Genomic DNA, 26,933 nt, shown 5'->3' on the forward strand with positions numbered 1-26,933 from the left:
AGGCCTGGTGCCTCCCAACTTCCCTCCCCTGCTGGCCATCTTGTGGTGGCCATCTTGTGTCCACATGGGGGCAGGATCTTTGACCACATGGGGGCAGCTATATTGTGTGTTGCAGTGATGATCAATCTGCATATTACTCTTTTATTAGATAGGATAGAGGCCTGGTGCATGGGTGGGGGCTGACTGGTTTGCCCTGAAGGGTGGGGGTTCCCTTGGGGCATGGGGCGGCCTGAGCGAGGGGCCTGTGGTGGTTTGCAGGCTGGCCACGCCCCCTGGTGACCCAAGAGGAGGCCCTGGTATCTGGAATTTATTTACCTTCTACAATTGAAACTTTGTAGCCTGGAGCAAAGCCAAGCCTGCTGCTCGCTCCACGGCCAGCAGCGATTTCTGTTGGAGTTAATTCACCTTCTATAATTGAAACTTTGTAGCCTTGAGTAGAGGCTTAGGCCGGCAACAGGATGGCTTCTTTTGTTACCATGGAAACCCAAGCCTCCCTCCCGCTCTCAGTGGCTGTAGCCGTCTTGGTTGGGTTTATTTGCATATTTGCTCCTGATTGGCTGGTGAGCGTGGCTTGGCTGGTGGGCGTGGCTTAGGCGTAGTGAAGGTGCGGTCAATTTGCATATTACTCTATTATTAGGTAGGATTGTTAGGAGATTCCTACAGTTCCAATGAGAAATGAAACTGGCCTCATCTAGAAAACAACCTACACCTTATCCCTCTAGGTGAGAAAAGATTTACACCCCTGGAAATATGTAGAAGATAAAATTTGCAGGCCTTGACTATGGTTGAATATAAGCTATAGGAAGAAAAAGGAAAAATCAAACTGTTTTCAAAGTTTTGAACATAAATGTTTGAGTGGTTGGTAATGCATCAGCTGGAATAGAGAATAAGAGAGACTACAAAAGTTAAAAGTATAAAATCATTCAATTATTGGCATGTTGAAATTTGTGATATATCCAGAGAGTGGCCTAGTGAGCAATTAGGTATGCACAATTAAAATTCAAGGAGGTGATGTAAGTTTGGGAGTTATCTGCATACTGATGATCATTAAAACCATATACATAAAAATTGGATAAAACGAGAAATAATAATATGAAGACAGGTTAACTACATCTAGCTATACCATCTCTTATTTTTAGCCAATGCACATGTCTATCAACATCCTAGTTCTCTCCTCTCATTTACTGACAACGTCGGCACATGGCCCATTTCCTTCCTCTCCAGTCCAAGCTGACATCATTACAGATGGTTCCTCTAATCCTCTGGGCTCTCAATTTCTTGATCAGCTTTGAAACTTTTTACCAACTCTTAACTTCAAGAATCCACATCCACACACCTAGAACTTCTCCTCTACTGTCCTATTTCAAAAATTTTAGTCTCAGTTTGTACCATTTTATAAATACAGACTTCAAACTCTCACACTGATGTTTCTACTATTGGTCTTTAGCATCATCAAGAACTCTATGCTCTCTCAATACTATTCTATTACTTTTCAGTATCACTCTTTACTACATTCTCATATTGGTCTTCCTATTTTATTTTCATTGCTCCATGTACCCCAGAATCTACCATTATCTCACCAATAATCTAAAACCATTTACCTTCCTAGGCACATTTCTCATGTGCCTAACCATCCAAGGCTGAACCTAATTTGTTTTTATTTTTAATTTATTTAGCAACCACTTATGTGACATGTATATAAGCTATTCTATCTAATAATGCCATGGTTTTTAATCATTTTTATTTTCATAACAGAGCCATGAAGTGGGCTCAGCCAGGACGTTCCTTGGAAAAGGAACTCACACCATCATACAGGTTTGTAGTCCCTAACAGACCAAAAAATTCTTCTGTTTCATTCACTCTTTTCTCTCCTTTTGGAATAATTTCTATGAAGAAATCACCATCATGCTGTGAGAAAGACCAAACTGTCCCACGAAGAGAGAAAACAAAAGAAAACTGAAGCTACCAGTCCTCAACCAGCATCAACTACCACATGAGTTCATTTTCCAGACTTTGAGTTGTCTAACAGAGATCTCAGACATCACTGAGTAAAGACAATCCATCCTCATTATGTCTTGTCTAAAACAATCAGAAGGTTTTGGAGGAATTTCTTATGCAGTTATAGTCACTGGAACACTACCAAAAGCAAGCTAAATCCAATGACCACCTTTCTACTTGATTATTTGAAATGTTTAACACAGAGGACCAAACCCTCCATCTTTAAATACTGGTTTTATTTGATGTGAATTCCACCGCATGCTATATATACATGGTACTTGTATCTTTCCATCACTCCTTATCAGTTACCATCGAAAGCTCCTCTACCCATTCTTTTCCTTAGGGCACTCTCTTAGGCCCTTTCTGAGCCAGTGGTCCTCAATTAGGAATATGCAGTTTAGAACAAATACACTGTGTGATCTTACTTCTATAGCTTCATTTATCTCCTACACGCTAATATCTTCTCTTTTTAAAATATATTTTATTGATTTTTTTACAGAGAGGAAGGGAGAGGGATAGAGAGTTAGAAACATCAGTGAGAGAGAAACATAGATCAGTTGCCTCCTGCACACCCCCTACTGGGGATGTGCCTGTAACCAAGATACATGCCCTTGACTGGAATTGAACCTGGGACCCTTCAGTTTGCAGCCTGACGCTCTATCCAGTAAGCCAAACCGGCCAGGGCATGCTAATATCTTCTAAGTATATATTTAGCCCATATGTCTTTCATGTGCTTCTGAAAAATATATCAAACCAATAACAAACAATAGAAATATCTCCATGGATGTTTCATAGATACCACTACATGCACCAAAATGAATGTATCATCTTCCACATCACACTTGTTCTTTCTGTTTTTTATTTTATCATTAAAAGACATTAACATCTAATACACCTAATTTCCCATCCAGAACCCTAGGATAAAACTGCTTCATTTCCCTCCTTCGGTATCAATCACAATACCATTATATAACTAATCAAGTTCTATTGATTCCAATTCATAAAATACCCTTCTTTTGATTGCCACCTTACTTTTGTGGAAGCACATAAACTCTTTCCTTAGTTATTATGATACTCTTAAAATTTGATTCACTTTCCACATTGCCCTTTTCAACCTATTATAATAAAAATATTTCTATGGTACAAATTTGAACATGTTTTTCGTTATTTAATACCTTTAAATAGCAGATTATTTCTCTAAAAATCAAGTTCCAACTCTTGATAATAATAAATATATCTTCAACCACATCTTTACCAGCACTATGCTGCACAATTTATCCTAATTTCTCTCTTACTTTTTTATATTAAATTTTATCCTACCCATCTATGTCTCCTTTCCCCCATCTCTTTTTCAACAAGCTCTTTAAATAGTTCATCATTGTGTCTTTGTATATGTAGTTTAATTCAAAAGCCTTCTTTGCTACATAAGATATATTGAGCCTTCCTATCCCTTTGTTCTCATAGCAGATTGTACTTATATCATTACAGCACTTTTTATCATACTTATAATTGTTTGTTTACATGTTTGTGTCACACTAGATTTGTAGCTCAATGATGGCAAAAACTCTTTTGTTCACAATTATATACTTAGTGTTTAGCAAAGTTCTAGCTTAAATAAATAGCATGGATTAAATATCTAAGGGGTTAGTGATTAATGAATTGACTAAAAATGTCTATGACAAATATAACCTAAGACAGAGCCCTTGAGGGGAGGCAGAGGGAGAAGCGTACTTACAAAGGTTTTCAAAATAGATTAGAAGTGAGAAAGTGGAGGTGAAGAGTCTACACAAACCTTGTGATTAATTAATGAGAATAGAAAGAATAAAATGTAGTGGAAGATCCATTAGCAAATACGAATAAAAAGTAAGACACTGTTGAGAGTTGTAAACATTAAGGCAAAAGCATCATGTGTCTCCACTGTGATACATATTTCTCCTCTTCAATACATGTGACAAGTTTGCAAGAAACTATTAATTGCCTAAGTGTTTTATTATTTCATTCTCCATGGTGGTAGTCTTAATTAAGAAGTTCAATAAATACTATTCTATTCTAAAATGATTAGAGTCAAGGAATTCGCTAGTTTAAAGAGCAGGGCAGCTTGGATATTGAATATAAAACAATGCCCATTTTTTAGAATATAGTGAAATTGTAAGTTAAACCATTGCTAAATATTGTATATTAAAGATAAAATATAAAATTTATTATTAGAATTTTAATCAAAGTCTTTTCACTGTCAATGAATATTTTTTAATACATGAAATAATGTCTCTGAACAAAGAACATGTCCCAGCCTCTCTTACATATGTAAATAATCAACTAGTATGTGCTCCAGTAAGTAGTTTCATTCCAATCAGGCTATTTCTCAGAATGTCAGAGTTTAGGGAGGATTCTGAGTTTCTTGTGAACCTTACCTCTGACATTAATTTTTTTGGCTTTGTTGATGATATTGAACTAAACATCAAAAGATAATGAACTAGATTTTTGTTGAAAACCTGCTGTGTTTGAGATCCACTAGGAAAAAGTAGGAAATGCTCTGTTCGAAGCGTTACTGTGAAGACCCTTTGAACACTTACCGATGTCAGATACAGATACATCACATCTGAACTGAAATCATGGCAATTGAAGTATCACATTCCTTTTTCATATAAAAATGTAATTTTTTCTCCTTACCTTGCTGTACAAAGGATCCATACACAAACCACATGGAGTTGTAGAGAGTAGTAGAACTCATTGATCCCATTTGTAATCGTGGGGGATTAAGCCAATTCAAAAGGTAGACCAGCAGACCCACAAGAAGGACTGTGCCAGCAATGCAAGCCCATAGAGAGAGATCAAATGGTGCAAGACAGGCAAACATATCCACTGTCTTTTCAGCTCTTCGAAGTAGTACGCCCACTGAGTAGTCCATGTAACGAGTTGTAAAATCCACCACATTCTCTCGATCTGGGGTGATTGTTAAAGCAGAAATCCCTATGTCCGCTCTCTAAGAAATTGAAAGAGAAAAGAATTCATTAAGAGTGTGAAAAACAATTTGATTTATGACACTTTGGCTTGCCTTGAGGAAAAAAAAAAAGATGCCTCAGGCAACATCTTAAGTCTTTTTTTATATGAACTGAAAAACACTGCAGAGACTTCTTAGAGGAGAGTTGTGTGTGAATTTTTAATTTCTTATTGCAAACTATGCCCCACCAGAGTCAGACAAATTACCTTGTACATATTACCAGTGAAATAAGCATGTAAAATCAGTTAAGAATATTTTAGATGTACCTGAAGGAAATTGTCTTTTTTCTTGGGGTCATTTTATCAAAGTCTTCATTAACACAGTAACAAAGGCAAAACTTATTCTAAAAAATTCTTTCTGAGAAAATGTTCCTGAGATAGCCAATATGTCTCTAACATGTGAATTATTAGGTAGTTTATTTTAAAAACTTAACATAGCCTTTTACCCTTTGTTTAGATTTCTCTGTATCAAAATTTATATTACTGAGCTCTAAACATATTAGTGTGTTAGAGCTTTCACATAGCACTAATTTATGTCATATACTAGAGATCTCTACCATGATCTTATTGACTAAACCTCAGAAACCTTTTAATTAGCAATTAAAAATTTAAGAAGAAAAATAATTCATCTTGGAGTTATATCCTCTCTTCTCAGTTTGTGTCACCCTAGATTGAGTGACAGCCCTCAAAATTATAGCATATGCTATTTTATTTATTTAAAGTGCATAGCAGAATTGCAGTGAGAACACTATAAAATGACTTCAAATTTAGATTCTATGACATGAAAAACATATTTAAATATATAAAAGAAGGCATCTTTGAAATAATGATCTGTAGCTAAGATTAAAGCTGTGGGAAACTCCTTCCAGACAAATGCAAACAATAGTAAATTATTTGTTGAACATTTTCATTATTTTTCTTTTTTATTGTTTTATGAAACAATATAGAAACTGACTTTATTGCTTTTGGGGACAAGAACAAATGAAAAATAACATGCCTAGTATAATGCTAAACCAACTTAGATAAATCTAATCTCTGAAGACATAGTCACAAAAATTTAATATTTAGTTAGAAAATATTTAAAATATATTTACATATATACATATACATTCTGTTCTTGCAGTTAATAAGTATAGAAGTCATATTAAAGCTATGTTTTTCTTATTCCAAAGCCTGTGCTCATAACACTTTACCGTACTTCAAGAAATCATTATCTAAAAGACCATATTATAGGTAGTTAAGGTAACTGGTTTACGTAAAATTGTTAACTTAAGAAAGTCTGAAATGTTGTTTTTAAAAATTGTACTATTTACAATGCAACAAAGCCATATTAATTTCAGTACCATGAGTTTAGAATTAACTGAGAAGTAGTAAACTTAATAATTACTTATATGAAAATGGACTTACAGAGAAATAATTATGACTGCTTTCAAACTCATGTATTTATTTTTTATAGCTAGATATTAGGAACTGGGCCTTTTCAGATTAAAAATCTAACCTGGATCCTTAGCTCTCCAGTTCTAACTTTCTGAGCTTCAGTTTATCTATTTATGAAATAAATATAACTATGTTTACTATGACTACTGTGATCCTAATGGTGAATAAATAACTCTCCAAGAGTCAATCAGGCTCTCAGAAGGTACATTTATTTTTTCAGGACATTAAAGTGCTATGGATTAGTAATTTACTAATTGATGTATTGTGACCCAAGCATTTTATGACTCAAATAAAGTCAGAAAATTCCACCTAAGGAGATATTTACTGACAACACGTTGATTATTTTAAATGTTCATTAATAGTTTGCTGATAAATAATTAAATGTTTTACATTAAAATGATTATGAATAGGAATTGTAATATACTGCTTTTCAGAGTAGAGACCTGTAGTATCACAAAGTGAATTTCTATCATGAGAAAAAGAATGATATCTATAGAGTAATGTGTTTCTAATATTTTTAAAAGGTAGCTAATTGTATTGCAGGTGCTAAAATATTTATTAAATATAATAATTACTTGTCATATTTCTATGGAGAACTTCCTGGTTCACTCTTAACACTTACTTATTTTGTTCTCAAGGAGAAATTCCCAGTCTCCCTGTGGAGGGCATATCAGAGTCACACAGCAGGGGGGAAAAGGAGGTTTACAGTTGTGAGTACATGAAACACAGAGTTTATCCTTGCATTAATATTAATTAATTATTGTATTATTTTCCATATGGATAACAGCAAACCTACTTTTCCCCCACTCTGTATAATGGTCTTTTCCAACTGCACAAATACATTTACATGGACACAGCATATATACACATGCACACACATTTTCCCCTCTCTGAGGTTTATATACACTATCCTAAGGAAGTATTTTGGTCCATCCTTTAGAAACAATGATATAGCAGACCACTGTGTTTGGTATAAGTATGTGATGGTCCTTACTTATATTAGAGAAACTGTATTGAGGCAGAAAGAAAGCCAAGAACCACAGACCCAGTGGATGAAATTCGTGCACTGTGGGGGTGGGGGTGGGGTTGATCACTCAGCCTGGCCTGCGCCCTCTCACAGTCTGGGAGCCCTGCGATTGATTGTCCCAAAGAGGTAGGGCCTGCCCACCCAGCCAGGGCTCCGTGATTGATCGCCCTGCAGAGGGAAGCCTACGCTACCCACAGCAGTGCCGCCGGCCAGGTAGCCTGGGCCTCCCTCTTTGGGGCGATTGATCGCAGGGCTCTGCCATCAATCGCCCCAAACAGGTAGGCCCTGCCCACCTGGCCGGGGCTCTGCGATGGATGGATTGCCCCTGCAGAAGGAGGCCCCGCCCACCTGCCACAGCCTGCTGGTTGGTGGCCTGGGCCTCCCTCTGCAAGGCGATCATGGGGTGATGGCCGGGCCCCGACCAATCTCATCACACCCGCCTTGGCTGGCCTGGCACCAGTGGGTGTCATAGCGTGGTCATCAGACGGTCGTTCCTCTGTTTGGCTGTTCGGTCGATTTGCATATTACACTTTTATTATTATAGATGTACTAGAAGCCCGGTGCACGAAATTCGTGCACAGCGGGGGGTTGTCCCTCAGCCCAGCCTGTATCCTCTCCAATCTGGGACTCCTGGAGGGATTTCTGACTGCCCGTTTAGGCCTGATCCTGGTGGGATCAGGCCTAAACGGGCAGTCAGACATCCCTCTCACAATCCAGGACTGCTGGCTCCCAACTGCTTGCCTGCCTGCCTTCCTGATTGCCCCTAACCGCTTCTGCCTGCCAGCCTGATCACCCCCTAACCACTCCGCTGCCAGCCTGGTTGATGCTTAACTGCTCCCCTGCCAGCCTGTTTGCCCCCAACTTCCCTCCTCTGCCAGCCTGGTCACCCCTAACTGCCCTCTCCTGCAGGGTTGATCACCTCCAACTGCCCTCCCTTGCAAGCCTGGTCCCTCTCAACTGCCCTCCCTTGCAGGCCTGGTCCCTCACAACTGCCCTCCCTTGCAGGTCGGGTGCCTCCCAACTGCCCTCTCCTGCTGGCCATCTTGTAGTGGCCATCTTGTGTCCACATGGGGGCAGGATCTTTGACCACATAGGGGCAGCTATATTGTGTGTTGCAGTGATAATCAATCTGCATATTACTCTTTTATTAGATAGGATAGAGGCCTGGTGCACGGGTGGGGGCCAGCTGGTTTGCCCTGAAGGGTGTCCTGGATCAGGGTGGGGGTTCCCTTGGGGTGTGGGGCGGCCTGAGCGAGGGGCCTGTGGTGGTTTGAAGCCGGCCACGCCCCCTGGCAACCCAAGGGGAGGCCCTGGTATCTGGAATTTATTTTCCTTCTACAATTGAAACTTTGTAGCCTGGGGCGGCAGCCATTTCTGGGGTGGCAGCCATTTCTGTGGCAGTTAATTCACCTTCTACAATTGAAACTTTGTAGCCTTAAGCGGGTGGGCCCGGCCAGGGTGTGCGGAAAGCTTTGCTTCCCCTGTTGCCGCCGGCAACCCTGGCCTGCTCTCTCAAGCTCCATTCTGCCGCCATTTGTTTGAATTTGTTTACCTTCTATAATTGAAACTTTGTAGCTTGAGTGGAGGCTTAGGCCTGCAACGGCTATGGAAATCTTGGCTTGCTCTGTTACCTGAGAAACCTTGCTCTCTGTGGCTGTAGCCATCTTGGATTGGGGTTAATTTGCATGCTCGCCCTGATTGGCTGGTGGGCGTGGCTTGGCTGGTGGGTGTGGCTTATGTAGCGGAGTGATGGTTAATTTGCATATTACCATTTTATTAGAGAGGATGTATGTATGTCAATTCACTTGTCCAGTTTTATACAATCACTTTTCAAATCTCTATTCTTTTGAAACCTTTAATGTTTTCACTTCCCCCTATCTCTTGCAGGATGACCTCCACTGCTATTTTGTAGCAAACATAGAAAGTAGATTAAAATTCACACTTATTTTCACCTCTTAGCCTATATCCCACACCCAGGCTCTACTTAGCCTATATTTACAACAGAGGAGCTGTCCTCCTTCCTGTCTGAGGCCAATCCCCTCTCTTTAAGATACTTAAATTCCTGCCTCATGTATTCAACATCACCCTATAAACTGTAGATTTCCTATGTAAAGATTATTGAACTCTTGCTCATTAGAATAAAAACAAAAAGAGAAAAGCCTTTCCTTCTACTCCTTATGACCTCTGATTCTCATTATTATCTGTCCTCGCTTTCTTTTGTCATAGTCAGTTTTCTTAAAGATTTGTCTCTATTTCCACAGCTCTCAGTCACACTGGGAAAACTCTTTTGTATCCATATTGTTGAGTACTTATTACTCAATGGACACAGTATGTCTTAATATTCACATTGCTGAACCAAATGGACATAATTTAGTGCTCATCTGTTTAGGCTTCTTGACAACTTTTGAGAGTGATGATTGCTCCTTCCATCATAAAGATTCTTTGCCTTGGATTTCATGACATAATATAAGTCTCTTTCTCTGTTCCTTTTTCAAGCTTATGTTGACAATCCTCTGTCTTTTGGCCTATACTCTTTTCTCATTCAAGATTCTCTGTTGAGGTGATCCCATTCATGTCCATTACTTCCAAGTTTCTCATTTACATATAGATTTATAAATTTTATTTCAAGTTGAGTATTGGAGTCAAGACTGACTTATGCAACCACATACTTGACATTTCTACTACATGTTTCAAAAAACCTCAAATTTAACACGGCCTAGATCATATTCATTATACTCAACTCTAACCAGTCCTCTCCCAGTGTCTCCTGCCTCAGTGAATATATTTCTATTTAAGTCTTCAAACATAGTGGCCTCATTATATTTCCCAGTGTTATGCACCTTATCTTGTCTGTCATTACTTATTTTACTTCTTGGGAATCCTAATATCCTTTCACTTCTCTACTGTTCACAGCCCTCATCATTGCTTTCCAGCCTTCTTATCAGTCTACATAAAATCTATCTTTCCTCTTCTCTACCTTTCTGTAAAGAAAATCTGACCTGCCACAGTTGAAAGATTTTCAGTAGACTTGCATTGCTCGTAGGAAAAAGATAAAAATCTTTAGCATAGTCTAGATATCTTTAGATAGACTGCCTGATAACAATCTTTCAAGTACTTTCACATTGAACCATTTTTTTCCCAACACTTTGTCCAGATGCATGGTCTTTGTATGTGCTGTTTCCATTGTCTGAATTGACCTTCCTAAAACTTCTCCAAGTAAACTCACACATATTCATTAATCCAGCTCAATTATTACTCCCTCAAGGAAGCTATACATGACTCCCTTTGATAAAAATAATAATTATTTAAAAAAAAATAATTCTTTGAATATTTCTTGCCACTCCCTTCTGGCCTGCATAGTTTCTGTTGAGAAATCAGCTGACAGTCATATGGGTGTTCCCTTGTAGGTAACTAACTGTTTTTCTCTTGCTGCTTTCAATATTCTCTCTTTGTCTTTTGCCCTTGGCATTTTAATTATGATGTGTCTTGGTGTGGTCCTCTTTGGATTCCTCTTGTTTGGGGTTCTGTGTGCTTCCTTAACTTGTAAGTCTATTTCTTTCACCAGGTAGGGAAACTTTTCTGTCATTATTTCTTCTAATAGGTTTTCAATATTTTGCTCTCTCTCTTCTTCTGGCACCCCAAAAATTCGGATGTTGGTATGCTTAAAGTTGTCCCAGAGGCTCCTTACACTATCTTCATATTTTTGGATTCTTTTTTCTTTTTGTTTTCCTGGTTGGGTGTTTTTTGTTTCCTCATATTTCAGATCTTTAGTTTGATTCTTGGGGTACATTGATCTATAGTTGAGTTTCTCTATATTCTTTATTTCAGACAGTGTATGCTTAATTTCTGACTGGTCCTTTTCCATTTTTTTTTTTTTTTTGGAATTCTCATTAAGGTCCTTGAAGGTCTCACTAAGCTCCTTGAAGGTCTCATCAAGTTTCTCAGTGGTTTTTAGAAGACTCTTGAGTAACCTTATTAATGTGGTTTTGAACTCTATGTCGTCCAGTAGTTTGCTTTCCTCCATTTCTTTCATTCGTGACATGTTTCTTTGTCTCCACATTTTGGCTGCTTCCCTGTGTTGATGTAGTGGCTTTGTGTGGTAGGTGACCTATAGGGGCCAGTAGCTCAAAGTGATGAACAGCAAGAACCTACAACCAAGATTACGCTACCCAGCAAAGCTATCATTCAGAATTGAAGGTCAGATAAAGAGCTTCACAGACAAGAAAAAGCTAAAGGAGTTCATCACCACCAAACCAGGATTACATGAAATGCTGAAGGGTATTCTTTAAGAAGAGGAAGAAGAAGAAAAAGGTAAAGATACAAATTATGAACAACAAAATGGCATCAAATACATACCTACCAACAAGTGAATCTAAAAATCAAGTGAATAAAAAATCTGATGAACAGAATGGACTGATGAATATAATAGAATCAGAGACATAGAAAGGGAGTGGACTGACAATTCTCAGGGGGAAGGGGATGTGAGGGGTGCAGGAAGAGATTGGACAAAAATCTTACACCTATGGATGAAGACAGTGGTGGGGGGTAAGGGCATGGGGTGGGGTGGGGAATCAGGTGGAGGGGAGCTATGGGGGGAAAAAAAGAGGAACACCTGTAATAATCTGAACAATAAAGATTTATTAAAAAATAATTAAAAAAATAATTCTTGTTTACATCATCAGAAGCTTATATTCCTCACTTCTCCAGCAGTTATGACAGTTATAATTTTAAACATATTTGTATAATTCTTTGAATAATATCTGACTCTTCTTCTATGTAACTATGAATGCAGAGATTATGATTTTGCTTTTTCTAATTTGACATATTCCTTGTATCTACCACACTTGTCCAGCTTAGAATCATAATTAATCAATATTTGCTTCACATATGAATGAATAAACATGAACATTTACTAGATGTTCATTACCTAATTCATATATTTCCCTATTTTCTACATCTCTCTATTCTTTCAGAATTCCCAATAGATAGGAGTTTTTAAAGAATACAAAGAAAATGATAAAATAAAAATTTACTAACTTTTATAGCAGTAATATGACATTTATATCTTGATGAATAGTTACTTCAATAATTAAAATAAGTTTCTAGGTTTCTCAATATATTTATATTTATGTTATTTAAAATTAGTTAAGGTAATTAAGAGCTTACTATAGTAAGGTCAATATATTATAAAAGATTATATTTCAAATGTTTAATGTAAAAATGATGGTTTACATTTTGATAAGAACTAGCATTAAATCTGGAATATAGTAATTTTTCAAACTATTTTAATTAAAACAGTTATAACTTTTTTTAAAGGAAATATAAGATTTGCATTCTTTCAAGTCAAGAAGAGGAGATAATACAATGGGATGACTAATTAGCCATATAATTATTGAATCTTAGAAGCCTAAGCTTAAGTTGAAAAACATTTTATTTAAATTTAATCTGAAATAAATGATCATATGGAATAAATAATCATCTAATTTATGCTTGATCATAATGTTAAGAACATTATATCAATTATACTGAAGTTATGCATTTATTTAATGCTTACTATATACCTAATGCCTTGCTATATATTCTACAAACATTATTTTATTTGCTACTAAAACTATTCCAATGGCCTCTTTACAATATGAATAATTTACATTTGAAGCATTCTAATTATTTTAAAACATTTATTTGATACTGACTTGATATGTACTGACCTATATAATTTATTAAGTGTCTTAGTTTTGTCATCTATAAATCACAGTATTAATCTAAATAGATCTGTGTTATGACAATCTTTCAAATACTTGAAGAACACTATCTTATTCCTCATAAGGAAATATTATTTTAAACCTAAAAGTAATTTGCTTATTCAATCATTCTTTCCAAGATATGATTTCCATGTTCCTCAAAATACTAGCCATTCCCCTATGGAAATAGTATAATTCATCAATGTTTCCTCAACTGATATGGACAATATAAGTGTTTTTTTTCTAATGTCATTGGAGTTTGAATCATTTTTATTAGATAAATTACAACATATTTTTATACAAATCTTAGGATCAAATACATTTTAAAATATTTTTAAATGAAACACTATCAATCTAGAAATTCTCATGAATCCTATGCAATTGATTTTGAAGCAAATGTTGGATTTTATATTAGTCCCTCAACAATTTAATTGTTTGGTTCTTTGTATCATTCACATCTGTCTGAAATATTTTTGAACCTCTACCTATCATCCATTATATCAACTTTTCTACTAGCTTTGGGTTATTTGTCAGTTATAGAACAGGCCTTTAGTTCACGTTACTAGTAAAATATTGATGAAAAGTAAATGACAAAGTTCAAAGCATTGCAACTTGCCTCTAAAGTTTAAAGTTCTACCCACTTTGGCAATAGCTCATTAGTTAACACTCTAGATATTTTTAAAAATCATCTATGAGTATTCTTTACTGCACTATCATCTAGCCAGGTTTCTCCATGTAAGTGCTTTGTAAAAGCATTATTGAACTCAAAATACATGTGTAATCAGATATTCATTGTCTCATGAATAGTTAATGTTATCAAAAAAGAAAATGAACTGTTAAATTTTTTTACCACCTACAATATGTATGATTAATAATCCACTCTGATGAAACTCAGTACTTTGTCAGAATAAATTTATTTTTCTAATTCTGAATATGCCAATCTCTATAACATCTCTCTTTTTCATGTTTTGTACATATTATTTATAGTAACTCATATATCACCCCAGGAAAGGCATTCATTTCCCAGGATATCATTCGTTTGGACCTGGAAATTTTAACTTATTCAGAGTACTTATCATAAGCTTCAATTCTATTAAAATTTGCCCCCATATTATTCACACCTTAAATATTTTTTGCGCCAAGTGGAAGAAAATTAATTACTGAAGAGTTGTGGCACACATTTAACAAGCACTAGGTCTATCTTTGCCTATTCAACTTCTTAAACTTTACATATTCTGTTGCTCTTCATAAGAATAAGTTGTTCATAGATTTACAAACTTTTTAAACAGTTTTCTTAAATATCATTGTATATTCTTTGGTCTTCAAATAATGTTTTAGTGTAAAAATTCGAGGTTTGCTTGGGAAAAGTAGTTATTGAAGAAATGTTAAAGGAGAAATACAGGGTGCAAGAGAGAGGGAAAGGACTAAAGGAAAGAAGGAGGGAGGAAAGGAAGAAGGAAGAATGTATTCATGTCTTATTAATGAAATACGACATGACTTTGGGCAAGTAGTCAAACCTTCATCATTTTAGATTACTTATGCTAAATCTCTTTATTGAGACCTTATTATATAATTGTCCTATTTTGCTAATATAAGAATACAAATGTTTTGTTCTTAATACTTTAAATCTAAAGATTTTAAAGGTCAACAGAACTTTCCAAGTAAATACAGCATATTAGTTATTATTAATCATAGTAGAAGTCAAACTATAAAGTACTGAGGGTAAGAAAAATGAGCAAATTGTCAAATTAATTACAAAGAATTAATTTTCTCAGTCAATTTTGATATATTTATTTGAAAAAAACGTAGATTTGTTTTAATATGTCACTATTATAAATTAATATTTTAGTTTTAACTACAAACATATAACACAATATCAGGTAGAATCAATTAAATTGTTGTTAAAATAACTTTTATTCAGAAATAAAGGTCACATTTAATAAATCTAGAAAAATTTGAAAGAACAAAAAGTTATAAAGAAGTCTTTCAAATCCCAATAAAGCAACCGGTATTGGATTCCCTTAATGTTCTCAGATGTTTACTTTTAAACTTCTATTTAAGGTGTTTGTGAGCTCATTGAAAGGATGGTATTAATTTGATTATAGATTAGTGCATAGTATGACAACTAGCAATCCAATCAAAGACGAGTACTAAGGATATTTTATTACTATGACTGTTACTACTACTATTTAAAATTTAGACTGTGCTTACTATTCCCTACTTTCCAATGATTAATTTAATTAATCTTCACAAGTACCCTGTGAAATACAAATATTAGCTCCATTTGATAGATAAGAAAATTGAGACACAGACAGATTAAGCAACTTTGCCTAAGGTCAGATAGCTAAAATTCAGGATTTCAATCCAGACAGGTTGTCTCCTGTGTGAACATAACTACTTTTTCACCCCAGAATAATTAGCCAACTACCTCAATATTGTTCTAGAAGAATCCATAATTTTTTTTCCTGAAATGACTCCTTCATCCTGGACTCTAACTAATGAATCCAGGATCATGTCTTACATGCTCTAGAATAGGACTGAAACCTCTGTTCTCAAAGGACTGGGTGAGGTTTCCTGTGAAACATTCTCGGGGGGACCTTTTATTCGGAGGAGTTCCTTGATAACATTTTTTTGGTGGAAATTGGTCTGGGCTCTCTACTTTTCACTTGATTAGATTAGCTAGAGACTTGTCTCTTTTGTTGATATTTTCTAAGAATAAGAATTTAATTTACTATTTTTTCTTTTACCTTTTTACTTTCTCCTTTTATTCTTATCTCCTGCTAAAATTTTTAATTTTTTTTTTTAGCTTTTGGAGATAAAATTAAATATATTTATTTTCATTCTTTCATTTTTACTGATATGAATTTTTAATCTATGAGTCATTCCTTTAAATATCCTTTATAGTTTCAGATATAACTCAAAGTTTGTGGACAAATGTTCATGGAGAGGCCATAAAATGTGGCAGGGAAGGCTGTGAGTAGAGCAGATTGTGGGGTGGTGGTAAAATCAAAATTCCATTCTGAACATGTTGTGTTTAAGGTACCCATTAGACATCTAATAGGAAATGATGAGTGATAGTAAGAAATATGTCTGCAGTTCAGGTGAGAGGTCTGAGCTGTAGAAGCAAGTTTGAAAAGTGGCCAGCTTATAGATAATAATTGAATCCTTGAGACTGGAAGAAAATCTTGGTTGTGAGTTTCTCTCTCTCTCTCTGTCTCTCTCTCTCTCTTACTCAATCTCTCTCCCCACCCCTCACCTCTCATCACTATCTAGCTCTTGGAGAACAAGAACTCTGTGTTCTATATTTTGTGTAGTCCCCACAATGCTAGCCACACATTAGGTCCCAATAAATGCTTACTGAATGCCAAGTAGGAAGCAAGCTACAAGTTATTTATAAACTGAAGTAGTTCCGGCATTATCCTGCAGCATTAAAAGGGATTTGAAAATAACATAATTTCTGCAGTTCCCGAGAGGAAATAACTTCATCTTCAAAGAAAAGAACCATCAGAAAGAGTTTTTTAGCGATTAGAGACTTTTTCAACTTTCTGAGAAGCCATCTTAAAGTGGCTTGTGCACAGAGCATATAGAAGCAATCTCTGTCTGAAACACCAAAACTGCAAATCCACATTTCAATAAAATGCTAACCAAGGATAATGTGGAGAATTGAGTGAATTTTCATTTTCATTACAGAAAAATTTTCCCATCATTTAAGAATTCACTTAAGATTGCTATTATAGATGTTTTTATAGCTCTGCAGGGGGGAGGAATATAAGTTCTCTGTAAACGAGAAAGTACTGGCTTCCAGAAACAGTTTGTCTCTATGAGAAGTGAATCTAGACTGGCTGTGCTCCTAGTGAGTCTATAAAGCATTAAGTAAAATACAAGGTAAGAGACACATTCAGATGACCTTGATTGGGAACTTCTGCAGTCACACCCCTCCTTTGATACCCTTCAGCTGTGTTAGGTGCTCAGTTGTTTGCTTGTTTTAATCAGGGAAGTCTTTACTTATTTCAAAGTATGTTACTATAACATAATCAAATTACAGAGAAAAACTCAGAATCATGAGACTTAAAAGAATTGAAATCTAGAGTATCCAAATGGCAAGCAAGAGTAAACCCATGATTACCTTTCAAAGTATGGCTCTCCTTCTAAATATTCATTCTGTTATTATTCAGATATTACATTCTGATAGTAAGTGAACTTAAATCAAATTCTTCTAATGGAGTTGGTACATTCACTGCTAAATACTAGTGAATGTTTAAGATTCCAAATATAGTTTTGATGTGTAATAAAGGAGGTTGCTATAACCTTGCAAAAGTTCAAGGAAAGAGGGGATACATTCTCTATTACATCAACTACTTTCCTAGACCATGGTACATTTTTTTTCTTTTCTGCTTTTTTTAGGAATACATTTTTATTTTTATTTTTTACATTTTGTGAATGTATGCCCTCTTTCATTGCACAAGCACAGTATCCCAACTACACTATGGGATATGTATTTGTGGGCTTGTCCAAAAACTCAACTGCCAAAACTTAGGGTGATTCTACACAGAAGTAACTAGCTGAAGAGGAACCTAGGGTCAAAATGATCTGCCAGCTTCTACGATCTTGATAAATTACTTCTGCTGCCCAATTTCTTCCTATAAAAATGTTAATGTTTATTACTTAGTTCACAGAGCAGAAGAACATAAAATGAACAAATACAGAAAACTGCCCCCAAAGAATATAAACTTGTTAGAACAACCTTCTTTCCTACAACAACCTGTTCAAAAGTAAGGGCTACTGAGAATGCCTTCAGTATAGGAACAGCCATATCATTGCACTGCATAGCTTTTTGGGGTCAAACAGCAATTATTATTTCAATTTACATTCTGTAAACATTCCATCATAAAATACAGCATACAATTAAATCTCCCATCCAGGATCTAGGTGTTCTTAAACCAGTAGGGAGAAATGAAATCTTATCTATTAGCTAAAGAGAGGGGAGGCTGGCTTGTATTCTAGTCTTGGAAAGCTAGCAATGTAATTTTAACAGAATGGGAAAAAATCATAGCAAAGCACTAAGATGTCCAGGAAAGCTAACTAATAGGGTTCATTCTATAATTATCATATTATAGAAGGATCCCCCAATTGTACACAACTACAGAAATGAAGATGATCCTGAAGTACTAAACCAGATATTAAAAGTGGCTCTGCATTTCAGAGAATTCAGAGCCTTCCCTCGGAACATATTCTCTAACAAAGTAATTCACTTGGTTTCTCAAGTCAGAGATGATCAAATTTACAAAGTTTTATGTAATGGATTTACCTAATAAATTCTCCAAATCTTGCTCCTTACTTCATTTTATCTAATGACACCAATCTCTTGACTCAACTAGAGGCTAGTAATTTAGCATTTATTACAATAGAAATAATTCCCCAGCACAAAAAGACCCTGTTTATCTGCTAAGGCAATTTCTGAAGTTCTCAGACTTTGCTTTACCATTCACGCAATATAGACCATTTCAATTTCCTTCCATTTCCCATATTTTCCACTGAGAGCTTATGTTTTACAAAACCTGGATCCCTAGTTCAGTGACTTCAAAGTCACTACTTTCAGGAAAACCTCCAAGCTCAGCCTCACAAAATCTCACTCATTTAGCCGATAGTGTGCACCCAATTGCTGACTCTACCACTTCTTTTTTTTATTGTCTAAAGTTTTACATATGTTTCCCTTTCCCTTTCTTAATGAGTCAGTCGACCATGGTACATTTTTACTATCCTCTTTCACTTGTAGCATATTTTTCTGTTTACAATTTCTAGACTAACATAGACTATTCTTTTATGAAATGAGCATCCTAAATAAATATGGCCAAATATGCTAAACACAATGCCTAAGATTATATCCATAGGCACATAAAAATTTTATGGTTCAAGTGCTCTTTAAAAGTTACTTAGAGTATCCTCACCCAAATCTGCACTCCTTTTTATACCTGGAAGTTATCTTTCCCATTAATTTTACCCCAAACCATGACCGTAGATAGATGAAATTCCAGATAATAGATGGCATTTCAATAGCCTATATTGGATCTCAGGATTTATGTAGCCTCGAGTTATGAGATTTTTTTCATCTTAGCACCAGTCTTTATAACACCTTGGCTTTGACTAATTCAGTAGTCTGTTAATTTATATCTTATAACCCAACACATTTTTTTAATTCTACATATTTTACTGCCTTTTTACTTGTCTTCTTCTGTAAGTTCTCTTTAAACCTAAGAGCCATTCCTAGATGCATCATACCCATTGGCAAATACTCTCTGTTCTTTAGCTTTGATTCAAGAATGATTATGCACTACTTATCTGTGCTTGCCATCTATTAGACCAAGTGCTTAATGATTCAAGTTCTTTATCTGATTGAATTGCTCCTTACTGTTTGCAATGTCTGCCAATTAAATATCACCTGCAAATTTAGAAAATTGCTCCTATAACCATTCAGTAAGTAATTTGCATCTACATAATTTATTTCCTTTCACAGATCTTCTCCTTCATCAGTGTTAAATCTTTCCTTATAAACAACAAATGTTTTCGGTCATTTTTTTTCTCTTCTACTTATATACACAGCTGTGTGGTCTCCCACATCTATACTCCAGCTCCATCCTATATTTATATCAAGTGGATTCTTTGAACACTCATCATTCAGACATACAAGCATACATTCCTATGACCACATGCACTTTTTTAACTTCCTGCCTGACTATAGCTGACGTACTCTGGGAAACTCAATCAGTCCATTAATGCTTGTTTAGTCTAATTTAAGAATTAAAATCTTAATCATTGTCCAATTTAGATGGTCTACAATGGCCTCTTTTCTCTTCACACATTTTGATCCTGACTCCCTTTCCAAAGCTATGTGTTTATTTCACAAGGCTTGTGAGCATTTATCAGGGGGCAAGTGTATGTAGGGGGAGGGGTTCTTTGGTGAATGAGTTTTACTGATGGATACAGATATTTTCAAGACTGGTTTGCAATAATAGAAAAATATAATCAAAATATGTAATGGTTTTGTTTTGGTAACCATGGGGCTATTTGGTAGTCTTCAGGCATCCCAGTGAAGACTCTTCATCCACAAGCTCCTCAGATTCTGCCTTCTCCTGAACCCAGTGGGTGGTTTGCTCAAGAGGCAGCATCTGGTCTTTGTCCTAACTAATTAGCTCTGCCTCCCTCAGAGTAATGGGATTATTACAAACTTAACATCTTAGAAAATGGAGATGAGAATGGGGATAAATGTGGTGCCTCATAAAACTTGTTCTGGTGGCCCAGACAGGCCCAACTCCACGGACCTATCTTTATGCCTCATGCCTTCCCAATTGCCCCTAGCATCCCCCTTTCCAGTGCAGATCCCCTAAACTCTTCTTCCCAAGTGAGCTCTCTCCTCCCTCTAGCTTTTTTGTCTCTCCCAGTAGCAAAAGTAACTATGCCTAGCCTCCTTATCTGGGCTCAAGTTCAATAATTTAGGGCCTTACATAACCATTTTGTGCATGATATTCATGTTAATCCAACATTCCCAATTTAGTTTTTATAATGGAGTGAGAGGAATACTTGTATTTCCTAAACTGCTTTTTGTTTGTTTTTTAGTCATAAACAACATTCACATGGTTTCATGTGCACATTTACTGCTCCTAGATAATTCCATTAGGATACTCTTTAGGTACTACAAAATCAAAATGTCTACAGCCAAACTCTGTATCTCTGTTGCCCTTTTCCAATCTGCTCTCTTTCAGTAGACCCTATTTCTGTCCTGACTGTCCATCTGCTCATTTTCCTCTGATACATTTCTCACTGAGTCTCAACAACCCCATTATCTTCTCCTCCACGTTATTAAGTTCCAGTAATTATATCTTAGAATATTGTTTTCTCAAAATCATCCTTTTTGTTAATCTCCGATCATTACTGTTTTGGTTTAGGCACTCCTTTGTTCCTCTCTAGACTGTTGAAAAAGCCATTTGTCTGTTTCCTTCTTTACTCCAATGCATCCTTGGCCCTACCTCAGCTATCTTTCTTAAAGCTAAATTAAATCTTAGTTTTTCTTATGTAAAAACCTTTAAATCTTTTATAATTTTCACTGTCTACATGACAAAGTCCAAACTCGTTAGCATGGCAAACATGCTTTTATAATTATCCCTATTGTTGCCTCTCCCACTCCCACTCATCTTCAAGACCTAGCTCAAATTTCTCCCCTTCTGTGAAATCTTTTCAACTCTTCAGGCAAAGGTTGCCACTCAGCCCCTGGGTTGCCATGGCACCCTGTATGTATTACCCTATGGCATTTATAGCACTGCGTTTTAATTATTTATTTACACATTTGTCTTCCCTGTACACTATGAGATCTTTGAAGGCAAGAACAATGTCTTCCACTCCTTTGAATTTATGATGCTAGGCACATCGCCCAGAATGTTGCATGCATTCAAAAATGTGTGGGGATAAATGGATGAATATAGGGCATTCTGCTTGGTATACAAAGTAAAAAAATCTTCAGCCTTCTGGTTTCCAAAAGAGGACTAGGCAAAGAAAAGGCCTCTATATCTATACTCGTATACCTACACCTATAGCTATACCTATAGCTATACCTATACCTACACCTGCAGCCTCATATTTAAAAAACCTAGTTTGAAAAAAAGTGAAATAGGTGATTTTAGAAGACAATATTACCAGGAGATGGATATGGTTTGAAAGCCTTATGGAGCAAAGCAGGAGTTTAACTAGGATTGAAAATTTAGGAAGATGAAGTGAGTAAGGACAAATGAGGCAGACTGAAGTTGAATGTGATCTATATGGAGTGTGACAAAATGTAAGTGGGAAGTGAGACATAGACTGCAGAAAATAATGCATGCCTTTCTAAGGTGTTTCAGTTTTTCTTAGACAAGAGAGATGTGACAGGTTTTTAAGAAAGAATTGGGATATTTTGAGAAGTTTAGAGATGCAAATGTTTTTAGTCACTCCCCAAATCCTTCTTTATTTAATCTTATTTTTGTCTTCTACTCATACCCATCCAAACTCCATCTGAACCTTCTTTGAATGTGCAGGTCTTAAAAACCTATGCTGAATTGTTTCTGAGCAATATTTTCATCACTGTCATATGACTTGGTTTATTAAACTGCTTTTCAAACCAAACTTACACTGGAACTCTGTTCCCCTATGTAATCTCCTAAGGGAATTTAGCACTTGGATTATGGATTCAAACTGACTAAGTTTGAATCATGAATTCTCTACAACTTGTCTAAGTGACCATGGGCAAGTCCCATGATCTCTCTGTTTCATTTCCGCAATATCTATCTCATAGGGATGTTGTGGATACTGAGAACTAATAAATGCACAGTATGTAGGCTTTATCAGCAATAGTAAGCCCTCTATAAGTGCTAATAATTATTATTTGGTCAATTTCAAACCATGTTTTTTAATTTCTTCAGGTACCTGTGTTAATTGCCAGTGCTGTCAAGATTATTGCTGACTAAAATATGACTCTAATTGTAGTGATACTATATTTTTATTATAAAACACAGCATATAAAATAGTTCCAAGCTATATAACACAGAGCTGTAGCTTTTTCTTTATAAAATCACTAATCATTTGTATTTTACATATATACCTTATTTTTTTACCTTTATTAATTGCCCTATTCCACTACAATAGATTTCCTTTTAGATTTATATTGTCTATCAGTTTCCTCTTTTAAAACTATAAATTTATATCTTTATAGCATTACCTTCTGGGATCTTAGTATTTTCTTATGGATTTTATGACCTCTTTATGACTTGTTTAACTACTACAGTTTTTTATTTGCTAATGATTAAAATATTTGTGTCCATGTAACCATTGTTGGTATCCATGTAACATAAACCATTATTTTTTAAGCCTCTGAAAGATACCTTTTGTTTTGCCTGTCCCGTATTTTCCCTTCTAATAACAGCATCCCAACTTCTTGCGGGATCAGCATTGTCCCATGCTGCTTCAAGTGTTTACACTGAGCTACTGCTACCCTAAGTGCTCAAGGTGGCCACATGGTGCAGCCCTGGTGCTGAAAACACTGCCCTCCCAGCTACCTCGGTGCTGAAACTGTATAAAAACTGAGGTTCTTTGTTGGAACTGTTGATAAAGAGAATCTATGGCCCTGGCTGGGTGTCTCAGTTGGTTGGTGCATGTGACCATTTTTGGGTTGATTCCCAGTCAGGGCATATACCTAGTTTGGGAGCTTGAGACCTGGTTGGGGATCAATGTTTCTCTCTGGCATTGATGTTTTCTTCTTCTTCCTCCTCCCCCTCCTCCTTCTCCTCCTCTTCCTTCTCTCTCCTCTCTCTCTCTCTTTTTTTCTCTCTCTCTCTCAAAATCAATAGAAAACATATGCTTGAGTGAGGATTAAAAAAAGTGAGAATCTATGTTGATATTGGGATAGGTAAGAGAATGAAATCTAAGTCTGGACTTGCTGAAAATCACTTTACTGACACAAAAGGAGGGCCTGCCTGAGAACTGGGACAACACAATGAAAAGCAGAGCTGAGAAGAAGAGAGCAGATATGAAGGCCTGAAGAGATGAGCCTGGATCTCACCCCTGGATAGTGATAAGCCATTAAAGTATCTGTTCATTTCCATTGGACCATCATTTGAAACCAAAGACCTCTAATTAATTTCACTTGGAAAGTATGGGAAGATTATTTTTTAAGATAGAGAATAACTTGAGTTTGTTTTTAAGCACTGAGAATGGAACGAAAATGTGAAAGATTGATATATAAGAGAAATAAAGTAAAGAAAGACAGAGGGGCACTTTAATTTCACTCTATGCTAATTAGTCTCAGATGTATCTTTCCAGCCAGGTTACTTACCTGAACTCCAGACTCATATCAAGCTACTTAGTTCATTTTCTGTTTGGATAGCTCCAGGAAGGTGTATCCATCGTAGTTAAGAGAATGGGATCTGATGTCAAACAACTTGAACTCATATTTGAGTTCTTCTATTTATTAGCTATATGACCTTGAGCAAGTTACTTAATCTTCTGTGCCTGGGTTTTATTATGTACATGATGGGGATATAATTATATATATTTATAAGTATTTTTGAGTATATTTGTGAGGATTTAAGGAGTCAGTACTCATAAAGCTTTGGAATAGCATTCAGCTATTTGAAAATGCTAATTACTATTATTACTCATTTCCAAAATATTAGTTTTGCATATGCACTCTCTACTCTCTACCCAAATATTCCTTCTTTAGTTCTTATGCTCGTAAATGATCCCACTCTCAATTCAATTGTAGTTAAGTGGGAGTGACTGAATATAGTGAGCTATGTGGATTAAAAAACTTAAAATTATAAGAGCAAGAGCCCAAAATGTAGCCTTGCAATAAAGATGTTAATTTCTTTTAGATAAGGCTAAACTTAGTAGGTTGATTGATTTTATTAGAGAACAATGAGATAGCATTGAAAGATTTTAATAACAGGAGTGTTATTATCTAATGTATAGCATAAAAGATCACTTGACTGCTATTCATTCTTTGATGTAAAAATATTTTCTAGATCCTGAAATTTCAGTGGTACATCAGATGTATAAACTCTCTGCCCCAATTAAGCTTACATTTTAGCAGGGAAAGATGAACAAGTAGGCGCATAGCAAGATGGTGATATGTGTTACAAAGAACAGTAAACCAGGCTAAGGGGAGATAGGTAGTGCAGAGGGTAGATGTTGCTTGAATAGGTTGGCCATGGAAGGCCTCTCTAATAATAACTTTTCAGCAGAGCCTGGGGGGAATTTGAGGTGGAGGGAAAGATATCTGGGGGAAGATTATTCTAGGAAGATGGTTCAAGAAGTTCAAAAGGCCAAGTTCAGCAAGTGGTGGAAGTGGGAGAAGGACTATGGGCTTGGAGCACAGGAGTGAGGGAGAAACAGAGGAGGTCACACGAGAATTAGTAGGGCAGAGTATGCAAATAATTTTAAGGATGGTTTTTACTTCAAGTTGGATGGGAAGGTTATCAAATGGCTTTCAGCAAGAGTGACTAAATCATTTGACTGCTGTGTTAAAATGTATTGAAGGCAGTCAGGAGTGGAAAGAGGGAGAATGACTGGAAATCTAGAGCTGCAATCCAAGTGAGAGATGCCCAGGGCTACAAGTAATGTAGGGAGTAGAGCTGGGGAAATGGGAACAAAGGAAGTCTTTCTCTGCTTCTGTGGCTGAAAAGATAAGATACAAAACCTTCAGTGAGAAGACATCACTGGCTTTGCTCTTCCTCATCTAATCTAGAAGCAAATCCTGTTTCTCTTTGCTCTTCCCCATCTAATCTGTCAACAGATCCTGTCAGTCTGCCTTCAAAAATATATGTTGAACTCATTACATTTTTAAAATATATAACCTGAGGAAAATTTTACCAATTTGTCAAAGTCAGCTATTAAGAAGAGTCTTATTTGCCTTCCCTGAAACATATTCCTGAATTTATTTTCTTGATAATCACAATTCTACAGATGTGGATAAAGCTATTCAAAAAGTTTAAAAACTCTCATAGGCTCATGTGGCTAGTAAATGTGTTAATGGTATCAACAATTAATGTTCTGTTCTAATCCAAAGTCTTTGTGTTGCCTTTAAGGATAAGAGAAGTCCTAACCAGTTTGCCTCAGTGGATAGAGCATCGGCCTGCATACTCAAGGGTCCCAGGTTCGATTCCGGTCAAGGGCATGTACCTTGGTTGCGGGCACATCCCCAGTAGGAGGTGTGCAGGAGGCAGCTGATTGATATTTCTCTCTCATCAATGTTTCTAACTCTCTATCCCTCTCCCTTCCTCTCTGTAAAAAATCAATTATATATATATATATATATATATATATATATATATATATATATATATTTTAAAAAAGGATAAGAGAATACATGGAAGGATTTTGAGGTTGAAGAGTAAGAAAACAAGGAACTCACACTAGATTCTCAAGTATTTGCAGTAAACTATGAGCCTTAACAACTAAAGATGAGAAGGGTATCAAGAATGGAGAGTGGGGCTATAAATGGAAACTTAAAAAGAATGGGAAATGTTTGGAATAGCCATTGTAGAGATGAAAATAAAGAATCAATATCTAATGAATTAAAGGATACTGGAGAATCAGTAAAAGCTCTATTGATAATTTAGCTATGATGGTGTAGACATGAACTCAGTCAGCCAAATGCGATGAACTTCTATAGCAGTAACCTATTATTCATATGTAGGATCATAGAGTGGAAATGAGGATGAACACAGAAGGCACAGGAAAAGATCAAGAGCTTCAGGATGCCCTGTGGGGGAAATTATCCTTATTTTGAGTTTCCATTGAGTGAAAATTTACTTCTATCACTTTCATGATTTACTAGAGACTATGAAGTATATTTGTTTTCTCAAATACTGGATTTCTGCTCTCTATTAATGAGACTCTATGCATGTGACCTCCCTTGTATTTTATTAATTACATGCGTGCCTTCTGGGAGGTGGGGGGGCTTGTCTTATCACCTCCACTAGATAGGCTTCACAATATTTTCTTCTCATGCATTGAAAACTTAGAGACTTGTCTAAATATTCCTCTTCACCTCCAAACCTCGGAACCTCCTAATAGATGTCAGTCTCAATGTAGATGTCTCTTACAACAATCATTGTGGGCCATTTTTAAAAAATAGACTTTATCTTTTTAAAGTAGTTCTGATTTACAGAAAAATTGAACATACTAGTAAAGTACAGGAAGTTCCTATA

At 36.0% G+C, this 26,933-nt stretch overlaps 1 protein-coding gene across 2 annotated transcripts in view; it reads right to left on the minus strand.

Annotated features, from left to right (window-relative positions):
- GRID2 (glutamate ionotropic receptor delta type subunit 2) overlaps positions 1 to 26,933 on the minus strand; it is a gene marked incomplete at its 3' end in the record, with an annotated part of 1,404,804 nt that overhangs the window by 340,482 nt on the left and 1,037,389 nt on the right. For both annotated transcript variants that reach the window (XM_079766351.1, XM_079766350.1), the window contains one exon: positions 4,669 to 4,981. In XM_079766351.1, coding sequence (XP_079622477.1) covers positions 4,669 to 4,981 — 313 coding nt within the window. The remainder of the gene's footprint in view (positions 1 to 4,668; positions 4,982 to 26,933) is intronic.

The sequence above is a fragment of the Cnephaeus nilssonii genome, assembly GCF_951640355.1.
Source record: "Cnephaeus nilssonii genome assembly, chromosome: 1".
In the NCBI taxonomy this organism is placed as follows: Eukaryota; Metazoa; Chordata; class Mammalia; order Chiroptera; family Vespertilionidae; genus Cnephaeus; species Cnephaeus nilssonii.